The sequence below is a fragment of the Schistocerca cancellata genome, chromosome 4, assembly GCF_023864275.1.
Source record: "Schistocerca cancellata isolate TAMUIC-IGC-003103 chromosome 4, iqSchCanc2.1, whole genome shotgun sequence".
Classification (NCBI taxonomy): Eukaryota; Metazoa; Arthropoda; class Insecta; order Orthoptera; family Acrididae; genus Schistocerca; species Schistocerca cancellata.
Window position 1 is genome coordinate 540,008,684 of NC_064629.1, and position 11,997 is coordinate 540,020,680.

At 37.9% G+C, this 11,997-nt stretch overlaps 1 protein-coding gene across 1 annotated transcript in view; it reads right to left on the minus strand.

The window, feature by feature from the left end:
- Positions 1-2,800, minus strand: part of LOC126185121 (protein purity of essence) — a 321,301-nt gene extending 318,501 nt beyond the window's left edge. The window contains 5 exon segments of the mRNA XM_049927939.1: positions 1,022-1,066; positions 1,068-1,223; positions 1,338-1,564; positions 1,678-1,802; positions 2,662-2,800. Coding sequence (XP_049783896.1) covers positions 1,022-1,066; positions 1,068-1,223; positions 1,338-1,490 — 354 coding nt within the window. The 5' untranslated portion in view covers positions 1,491-1,564; positions 1,678-1,802; positions 2,662-2,800.
- Between the last annotated feature and the right edge of the window lie 9,197 nt (positions 2,801-11,997).

The following is an 11,997-nucleotide window of genomic DNA, read 5'->3' on the forward strand; positions in this document are numbered from 1 at the left end:
ATTATTTATAGCCTAGAAAGAATATCCTAGCAATACTGCCATCCAGCGGTAACAAAAACCAGCGAGGGGAGGCCACAACACTGGACCACGGATTTATATCATCAAACTTTGTACACTTTTAGTAGGCCATTAAAACAACATAATGTGGAAGTAGTAAGGTGCACTACTCGAGCAATTCCAAGAAAATCACAAGAGAAGTTTTACACATCTATTATGTGGTTAATGTACCTGTGCGAAGTAGGTAATTATAAATTAGTCATTGTGATCCAGATGTTAGCATTCGCGCAATGCAAGAGGTTGTGGACAAGGCGATGGTTCAAATCTTGGCACCTTTTATTTTTAATTTTTTTTTTCTGCTGTTCAAATTAATTTGTATGACATTTGAGGGGTAATATAACGGGGGGGGGGGGGGGGGGGGGCACATTTTCATGATGATGTAGTGATTTTCATGTGCTATTTGATTATTATTTTTAATTAAATTTTCAAGAACTAGTGACAGTCTTGGAACGTCCACATGAAACTTCACTAAATAATTATGTGAATCATGTTATTCAGTTATTCAGTAATACAGTGAGTCACAATGTGCCAGACCACAACAGTAATGTACAATAACTCGTCAGATGTGCTCTCAACATCACACACTACAGGACAGTGTTTGCATACTGACATGGAAAATGTAAATTGAAACGGCATCTACTACATTGAATGAAAGCATTTTTCCTGTGTTTACAGAGGATGTTCAGAGTTTCTAAGGGAAAAAAACACCTCCACTAGGACCCCACAAAGTAGACTAGATGGGCTTTCCTTGAGAAGCAGAGCTCAATATAATGTACTAAACAGAAGGTCATTACCTGAAAACAAATGTCATATCTAGAATGTAACAGAGAATGACTTAATACATAGGTTGCATTATGTTGTCATTACTAGGGAAGTGGTCTTTCAAGAAAACTGATGTGACTTCCAGTGAACTTTAAAGAACAAACAGCAGCTGAAGTAACATATTTAGCCCTTCATATCTTACCAGTCCATCCAGTTTCGGTACATCTTGATTGCTTCCCTCTGGCATGGGTCAGGAAATAGAATCTTGGGCGGAACTGGCTATCTTGTTGGTTTGCAAGTCTTTGGAATGTTGCTTCAACTTCAGCAGCAATGAATGCATGCTCTGATTTATTTCTGCTATTATCATATACAACAGCTGGTGCTCTAAACAGTATCCAGTCAACCTATAAGCATGAAAGAGTCAAGAATTTCTAATACACTAAAATAAGCAGGTCTCCTACAAATGAAAGGTGAAATAAGTTTACTGTTTAACTAAAATCAGGTCAGCAGGGCCTTACCCGTTCCAAAAGTGACTGTGGAGCTTCGTACAGATATTTCAGCTGATATTCAAAGAGAAGAATCAGTCTTGAAAGATATAAGATTTGCAAGTCACTCATTTGCTGCTTGACTGCATCAGCACAACGAATAGCTGCACTGGCAGTCATTAACATAACTGATTTCCTTGGTATTAAGTTCAGGGAGTGAAACAAATATAAGAGAACATAAGCATGTTCAATGTTTAAATCTGCAAATATTGAAAAGATACAAGCAGTTCAGATTAATCATAAGGAATTAATCATAAGGAATATGTTCTTAAGTCAGACATTGACATATAAGTGGCAAACTGAAACATCTTACCTTCAGAGTCTGGTTCATACACACCAATTGGACGTGTGACACTTTCTACTATTGTATTTATCAATCGTTTCCAAACATTTTAATACTGCATTTGTTCTTTCCTGCAGAGGCTTTAACATAATCATCTAAAAATTGAAAAACAAAACAACAAAAAATTATCATTAATAATTATGACAATAAAAAATAAAAACTCAAATATTTTCAGTCTGACAACATGATCAACACTGTAATTATTATTATTATTTTTGAAAGATATAAGGGAGTCAAAGTGGATACCCAGTCCATAACATGGACTCCAGCAAATATCATAAGCTTCATAATAAATCTTAGTAGTTTATGTGCAACAAAAGATGGAATGAGAGGTAACACAGCTGAAATGCAGAGACAGATAAAAGAAAGGGGAAAGAGAGTGTAGATGAGCTAAGGGGCAGGACCGGCAGAGGGGCTGGAGTGGGGGATGAGAGCGAAGCTGTGAGGGTGGAGAAGATGAGGTGCAAGGATGTAAGAATGAGGAAGTAGTGGTAGAACAGGGCAGAAGATGAAAGAGGTGATACATAGTTAGGAAGGAGGACAAATTAACAGTAATATGAATTTACATTATGGTACTTAAACATATACTTTTCAGCAATGGTGGGACTTGGATGTGCATGAAGTATTTAGATGGAATGAACACACTGGAGTGCGTAAACTTAAGTAGAGCGGTAATTGTCACAAACTGCACATGCCTGATATAACTATTATTTTTATCTGTTTAAACATGATGATAACAGTTGCATAAGAATATTTGTGAAAGCCAAAATCTCTCAGTTTTTAACTGTGAATAAGACATATAACTGATAGTGGAGTTATTTATTTATTCATCCACGTATCATTTCAAAGTGATATAGAATTTTTCATCATAATGCAATGAAAACAGATAGCTCAAAATACACACACACACACACACGAACGTGCTTTTTTGTTGATAGAACTTATAGTACACACCTGTGCTACAACTGCCAAAGAGCGACAATGTAGTAAGAGTGGCCACGTACTGGGATTACTGTGATCCTTCACCAGAAGATTTAGAAACTGCTTCTGCATTGTGTCAGTCAGAATGCGGCTCATCACCATATTATGTGTGAATTGAGAGAAAGCTCCTGAGAAAACGATTGTACAGCACTTCCAAAGTAGAATATATTTGTTTCAGCCTGCAGAATCTTCTGTAAAAACGAAAGACAAGTAAAGATATGGTTGTCTGAAGCATATTCAATATTTGGAAATAATGGTTTGGCAATTAACATTAATTACATTAACAGTTCTGGCTGGTCATTTGGGGGATTTTCTTAGTTACATGCAACAAGGAAAAACAATCATTTGCCACCAGTTCTCAGTCAGAGAAGAGTGTGTTCTCATATTCTGGAGATGGGAGAGGTATGCATGAGCTACAATAGCGAGTTGGAATCTATTGCTATGGTGTAAAGTTGTGTATGCAGTGGCTCTGTTGAGAAAGACACTGTAATAGTAAAAACTGGGACATATATAATGATATCTCATTTGGATGACTGTTCTGACAAGTTACTTTGATGAAGTAAAACAGACCTTCATAACTGCATGTTACAATTCTGTGTGGGCAAATTATGCGTAAGTTGCTCAGAAACTAAGTAACATATTTTGGCACGCATAACAACATATTTACAATCAAGTGAAATTTGGACTGTTATTAACAGGTCATAAACCTGAAGTAACTACGGAATGCTAGTGGGAAAGCCGCATATGCTATTGCAGCAGAACTCCGAACAGTAATTTTTGAATACTGCACCACACACTTGTAGTTAAAATTAGAGCAAAGGCATTGAAGCAGTTTTGTGATTTGGTTATTATGTGTACACACTGCATTAACCTGTGTCTTGCACAACCCCCTGCCCCCCCCCCCCCCCTTTTCAATTTCAATCGACACACAGCTGCTCTCATCAACTGTCATGCCAAGTGTTAATTGTGTGTATTGTGTAGCATTGTGTGTAGCCTTGCATAAATGATCGAAGTATGGTGTTGTTTGTTATTTCCTTCAAGGAGAAGTTTAGTCTTATCCTGTCACAATGTTAAGATGGAAAATACAGGTATTACCAAACAAGGTGGGAAAACCCTTTTGATGGAAGAGAAAGTAAAAATTCTCCCGAAATAGTTGAAGTTCACCATGGAACATGCATCGCATTAGCACAGAGTTTAGGAATATCTGTGTCTACACGGAACACCATTGTCAAAAACAAAGACCACTGTGGAAATTGTAAATAACAGTGGAACAAATTAAAATGAAAAAAATTAAGTATCTCGGTTATTCTAAATAAACAGAACTGAAAGAAATTACGAAGAACTGGTTTCAGACAGCATGTGCTTTGAACATCCCTATGAATAGTGTGATGTGTGAAAAGGTGCTGAACATAGCCAATGTGCTTGGAATCCAGGATTTCTCCACACCTAATAGGAGGAGTGACAGGTTCAAGATGTGGTACAATGTAGTGTACTAAACTGTATGTTGTAAAGGAGACAGTGTAAATCTAAAAACTGCTAGTGAATGGCAGATTATAACAACTTATAAATCAACATAAACTGAAGGATATTTTCAATATATATGATACTGGTCTTTCAGCATCCTTCCTAACAGAACACATGCCTTCAAAAGTGAAAATAGTCATGGGGGGAAAAACAGTAAAGAGAAGCGGTTATTATCCACTGTGTCAAAACCTACTACAGGAAAGCCATTGTGCATAAGGCATTAACTTTGACAGAACCTGGAAAAGAACCAGTCTCTTTTAAAGCATAAATTTTAGCTGCTTTGCACTATATTACCAAGGCATGGACAGAGGTTAAGGAGTCCACCAAATCCAAATGCTTTCGAAAAGTGTGATTTATTCAAGTAGATGAAGGAAATGAATTTGACACAGAAGACCTGAGAAATAAATGTTTTCACTGTTTAAAGCAAATCTGTTAAAGATGTGATTGACTGTCATATACAGGAAAACAATGATAGTGCAGAAAGTGATAGTGATGACTATAGTGCTGTTGCCTCCATCACAGTTGTAAAAGCAGCAGTGTAGACAATAGAAACAATATTTCTGCTGCCAATGTAGATATCAAAGCTGTACGCTGTGTTTTCGAACTAGAAAACCATGATGAAAAATTCCATAAAAAATGGCTTATAATGTTTTATGGAGTGTGATATGGCACCCTCCCCCTAAAATTTTAGCTGCAGTGACAGACTGATCTGTGTCATAGCCAGATGTCTACAATGATTTGAAGGTTGCAATTTGGTTGCGAGTTGGTGAAGCCAGTGACTGTGAAATAAAGGCTATGATGAAAGACTGATCTACAGTGTAGTGCTACATGCAATGCACTTAACAATTTTTCAAGCGCTTTCCATTATACAATCAAAAACCACCACATAAGTTCAATGTATTATGTTCACCCATTGGCATCTTTTTTGCAGGACACGTTACAGTAAAACTGATATCTTTTGGAGAGATCTTTAATGTAGTGTACACTAACTGCATTTTAATAAGCTGCAAGCATAAATACAAAAGCTGCAATATGGCGTCTTCACTTTGCAAGCCAATAAATCAACATGACAGCTGCTCAATTTGCTCTCTCCACAATGCCTAATTTTTAGTATGATTTGTTGTGCTAAAGTTTGGTAAATGACATGTAAGTGACTAAGCATAGCATAAAATGCCGATAACCTTTATTAGATAATTAATTAGTCCTTTATGAGTATTTTGACGCCTACTATGTACATACATCAAACATAAACTACAAAAATGTAAGTGGGGATCCTATACGTAAATTTTAACACTTAAAACATTATTTCCCACTTTTACATTTTCCCCACATTCTTTCAAGTACCTTGAAAGGTGTAAAAGTAGGGTTTTACTGTAACTCTGAATTAAAATAATACACAGAGAAATAAAATAAACAAAAAGTAATGGTTTACATCAACTTTTATCTTTGCTTCCTTTTTTGCTTACTATATAGACTAGCTACTTCTAATTATGATCATCATCATCATCAGCAGCAGCAGCAGCAGCAGCAGCAGCAGCAGCACTGTTATCATTATCTGGGTTGGTAGTTTCATCTAACTAATGACAAGAGAGAACAGACACAACGTATTTCTACGGTGTGTTGACTGTAACTTAGCCAATGCCTGAGGAGGATTGTAGAGAGTGCATGAAGCAAGCCCAGCCTCCTCATAGGCCACCATGGGGGTGAAGAGCCATGCAGCTGACACACCTCTTTTTCCCCAGTGAGCATTGCCAACATTGCTGCACAAAACACAGAAGTAGACCACTGACCCCTAGGTAAACTTTTACCGTCTCGTGCAGAAATGTACACTGATGGGCCAAAACATTATGACTGGGCCAAAACATTATGACCAATGGCCACCACGAAGTTGTATGCTGCCTGGTGGCACTGAAGGCATATGACTCAGTAAGAGAAGTATATGAGTGGAGCAGAGACGAATGGGGAATCATTCTAGCAATGATAAGAGGCACACATGCGGAAATCTGCTGACATAAGTGACAAAGCCACATTGTTGTAGTCCAGTGCCTACGGGCAAGTATCTCGGAAATGGCAAAGCTGGTTGGCTGTTAGTGTGCTACTGCCTTGAGCATCTATGGAAAGTGGTTGAAGAATGCTGAAACCACGAGTAGGTGACAAGAAGTTGAATGTCCATGGCTCAATCGCACAACATAGAGATCAGAGGCTTGCCCATACTCTTGGTCAGATGAATCCCGTTTACTGTTAAACTCGGTCAATTGTCACGTCCAGATAAGCTGTCATCCAGATAAATGACTGCTTGAAGCATGCAGCGTACCGTGGACCGTCAAACAAGATACACTATAGAAAAACATTTCTGAAATAACTGACTATGAATTCAGCAGGAAATGTTAGAACAAGAGAATTAAAAATATTATTATATTTAACCTCATTTCCTCAACAGAGTATACAAAACTGCTATGAGATAATTGTTAATGATTTTCAGGGCAGAAACTTTGAAAACATTCTGTAAAATATTCTAATGATACTTGAGGAATGAACCTACAATGTATTTAATTTTATTATGTTAATAGGACTGTCTTCTCTTCAGTGCTGTACTGCTCATTAAACAAGTTTTGTTTAAAAATGGTGCTATGTCTGACTTTGTATACATTAATACCAGAAACATATAAGTGTACATGCTGTGTAGTTTTATTCCACATTGCCATAAAATATGTTATGATACTCCAGACCTGACCTGATTTGATTGAGACAAATTCAAACAAGTTAAATGTAATGTAATGACAAAACTGATCTCAGCTGCCTCACATGGGGCTGCACAACTGAAAGACAAAGTGTCCAAACAGGCACTTTTTCTAGACAAAAAAACATTCTCTCTGAGAGCTACTGTTCCTACAAGTTTTTTGTAGACACCCTGAGCATTGTACATGGCTCTGTATCTACTAGTGGAAATTATGAAACTGACTATATTTGCACCTGCCAAACAACTCATCTGCAACCTTCTTTTTAAACATGCTTCAAATGTCTGCAAAGAGAGATTTCCTTGGTTAGTGGACCAAACAATTTCACGGCTATGTTTTCCATACCCACTGAAACACAGTAAGGGATTCATAACTTCTGTCAGAAGTTCGGTATTTGTTAATTACATCAATATTCTTAAACAGAGAGAGAGAGAGAGAGAGAGAGAGAGAGAGAGAGAGAGAGAGAGAGAGAGAGAGAGAGAGCGCTACCTCATAGTTGTACAGAATGGTTCATCAGATTATGATAATATGCTAAATATGTTAACTTCACATTTTGTGTATCCCTTTTGGTACATTAATATTCACTGAAAATTTTATATTTTTGCAATATTAAGCCAATTGTAAAGTATCATATCAATGTTGCAACATTTATTTGCAGAAAGTCATTTATCATGCAATTACCAGCATCATACCTAAGCCAAAGATCTGGCAGGGAACACGAGAAAATTCTGGACCTATGTAAAATTGCTAAGTGGCCCTAAGGATTCCATCCAGTTACTTCTTGATCACTCTAGGATGGCAGTTGAAGATAGGAAAAAAAAAAAAAAAATAAAATAAATTTCACGTTTAAGAAATCATTGACACTGGAAAATTGTACAAACATACCATTGTTTGAGCATCAAGCAGACTCCAGTATGGACAACATAATAAATTTCACGTTTAAGAAATCATTGACACTAGAAAATTGTACAAACATACCATTGTCTGAGCATCAAGCAGACTCCAGTATGGACAACATAATAAGCATCAATGGTGTAGAGAAACAACTAAAAATAGTTGAAAACAAATAAGTCACCAGGTCCAGATGGAATCCAAATTTGCTTTTTCAAAGAGTACTCTACAGCATTGGTCCCGTACCTAGCTTGCATTTATTGCAGATCTACCACCCAGCGCACAGTCACAAGCGACTGCAGAAAAGTGCAGGTCACTCCTGTATATAAGAAGGGCAAAAGAAAGGACCCGCAAAATTATAGACCAATATCTCTAACATCGGTTTGCTGCAGAATCCTTGAACACATTCTCAGTTCGAATATAATAAATGTTCTTGACTGACAATCTTATGTCCACAAATAATAATAGTTTTCGAAAGCATCACTCCTGTGAAACTCAGCTTGTCCTTTCCTTACACGACATACTGCGAACTATGGATGAAGGGCAACAGGTATATTCCATATTTCTAGATTTCCGGAAAGCATCGGAGACAGCATCCCACTGGAGGCTGTTAAATTAGGTATGAGCAGATGGAATAATTTCCAAGATATGTGAGTGGTCGAAGACTTCTTAAGTAATAGGTCCCAGTATAATGCCCTCGACGGCAAGCATTCATCAGAGACAAGCGTATCATCAGCAGTGCACCAGGGAAGTGTGACAGGACAGCTATTATGACTATAGGAAGATACAAAATGACTTACATCAAATTTCTCGTTGGTGTGATGAATGTCAGCTAGTTCTATATGTGGAAAAATGTAAGTTAATGCAGATGAGAAGGATAAACAAACCCATAATGTTCAGGTACAGCATTAGTTGCGTCCTGCTTGACTCAGTCACATCATTTGAATATCTGGGTGTAATGTTGCAAAGCGATATGAAATGGAATGAGCATCTGAGGATTGTGGTAGGGAACGTGAATAGTCAACTGCAGTTTGAGAACTCCAGGGAAGTGTGGTTCATCTGTAAAGGAAACCACGAATAGGATGCTAATGTGATCTACTCTTTAGTATTGCTGGAGTGTTTGGTATAGGTAGCAGGTCAGATTAAAGGAAGACATCGAAGCAAATGAGAGGCGGACTGTTAGATTTGTTACTGGTTGATTCACATAACATGCATGTGTTATGGACATGCTTCAGGAACTCAAATGGGAGTCCCTGGAAGGGAGGCAACATCTCTCTTTTCTGAGGTCATCAGTCCCCAAGAACTTAGAACTACTTAAACCTAACCAACCTAAGGACATCACACACATCCATGCCCGAGGCAGGATTCAAACCTGCGACCGTAGCAGTAGCGCGGTTACAGACTGAGGCGCCTAGAACCACTCGGCCACCGCAGCCGGCAAACTCTCGAGAAAGAAGCATGTTTTAATGACATGCTTTATTGAGAAAAAATGATTTTTGTCCAATTTCCTTGTGCATCTCATGATTTGACTTCTGTATTCAAGTGTCAAGCAGGTAATGGTCATCTTCCATGGTAGTTATAACATAACACCTGATGTTATTTATAGCAACTGAATCCAATGTATTTTATTCATAAACATGCAAATCTGCCAAAATCTTTGTATTCTTGGTAGTCAGAATGGAGAGACATGGAATAGGAAACTCTGCCTTGCTTCATTGACAACTTCTTCTCATGGCTCATGGGAAAAATCTGCATATGATCAATTTCAATTAAAACACTGCCAGTACCAGAGAAATTCAAAATTAATTCAAAATTCAAAATTAGGAACATTATCACTGAAGCTCAAAAGACAACCAACAGTGCATCTTATCCACATTGAAAGTGTTTCATTTACCAAAACCTATTGTACGTGAAACTGTGTGTTCTTTTTAACAATTTATTTCATACAAATGAAGTCCGTTTCATTCTGACAAGTAGTATGAAATCTATACCTCTTTCTCTGTATTTTCAGCTAACAGGAAGACATGGTGGCGGAGGGAGCGGCCACAGGGGAAATCAAGGGACTGACATTTGGTGATTAAATTACACGGCGGTTCACCTACCTGGCCTGCCACAGAGTTCAATCAGGTCAGTGATTAGGACTGTGAAGAAGTAATGAAATTTCATTCTTTATACATTCTGAACTCATGCCTGGCCCCCCATAACCAACACTATTTGGTTCTGTATGACAATGGTCCTGTCTAAAATTTGTATTGACTTCTTGTTATCCATTCCACATACACCATGCATACACTAACAGTGCAAAATTTACTGAATGAAAGAAGGAAGGAGTTTAAAATTCCATCGACAGCACGATTATTGGAGATGCAAACAAGCTCTGATTACAAAAGGATGCAGAAGGAAAGCGATCATACCCTTTGTTTGCTTGGATCAATTTAGGGCAATCACAGAGAACAGAAATTTAAATGTCCAGATGGCAAATTGAATAGTCATTGTCGTCCTGAATTCCAGTCCAGTGTGTTAACCATTGCACATCCCACTCTGTTACAAAAATTTGCTGGCAAATATCTCTGCCATAATTTATGACCACTACTGCACTATAGATATGAAATGCCACAATTCAGGTAGTCAATTTATTTGGCGTGATACAGAATGAGTATTATTACTTTAACATCACACAAAAATGACCATCAGTATGACAACATGGCACAAAATTTTTCTGCAAATGGAATGCATGATCACTATTTACAGCACCCTGCATAACAACTGAATTAGTGCGCTTGGGGTTCCCTTTCACTGGTAATTTCTATAGCTGGTCAATGTTTAGTGGGGTCATGACAAGAATCTCAAGCTCGACTCCTCCCAATCACCAATAAGTCTGGCATTAGAAATGGATATCTATTAATTTCAATATACATTAAATAGAACCCTGGAGATACTAAAAGGTATCAGATAGATTATATAATGGTAAGACAGAGATTTAGGAACCAGGTTTTAAATTGTAAGACATTTCCAGGGGCAGATGTGGACTCTGACCACAATCTATTGGTTATGACCTGTAGATTAAAACTGAAGAAACTGCAAAAAGGTGGGAATTTAAGGAGATGGGACCTGGATAAACTGAAAGAACCAGAGGTTGTACATAATTTTAGGGAGAGCATAAGGGAACAATTGACAGGAATGGGGGAAAGAAATACAGTAGAAGAAGAATGGGTAGCTTTGAGGGATGAAGTAGTGAAGGCAGCAGAGGATCAAGTAGGTAAAAAGACCAGGGCTCTTAGAAATCCTTGGGTAACAGAAGAAATATTGAATTTAATTGATGAAAGGAGAAAATATAAAAATGCAGTTAATGAAGCAGGCAAAAAGGAATACAAACGTCTCAAAAATGAGATCGACAGGAAGTGCAAAATGGCTAAGCAGGGATGGCTAGAGGACAAATGTAAGGATGTAGAGGCTTATCTCACTAGGGGTAAGATAGATACTGCCTACAGGAAAATTAAAGAGACCTTTGGAGATAAGAGAACCACTTGTATGAACATCAAGAGCTCAGATGGAAACCCAGTTCTAAGCAAAGAAGGGAAAGCAGAAAGGTGGAAGGAGTATATAGAGGGTCTATACAAGGGTGATGTACTTGAGGACAATATTATGGAAATGGAAGAGGATGTAGAGCATTGAAAGACCTGAGTCGAAACAAAGCCCTCGGAGTAGACAACATTCCATTGGAACTATTGACGGCCTTGGGAGAGCCAGTCCTGACAAAACTCTACCATCTGGTGAGCAAGATGTATGAGACAGGCGAAATACCCTCAGACTTCAAGAAGAATATAATAATTCCAATCCCAAAGAAAGCAGGTGTTGACAGACGTGAAAATTACCGAACAATAAGTTTAATAAGTCACAGCTGCAAAATACTAACACGAATTCTTTACAGACGAATGGAAAAACTAGTAGAAGCCGACCTCGGGGAAGATCAGTTTGGATTCTGTAGAAATACTGGAACACGTGAGGCAATACTGACCTTACGACTTACCTTAGAAGAAAGATTAAGGAAAGGCAAACCTACATTTCTAGCATTTGTAGACTTAGAGAAAGCTTTTGACAATGTTGACTGGAATACTCTCTTTCAAATTCTAAAGGTGGCAGGGGTAAAATACAG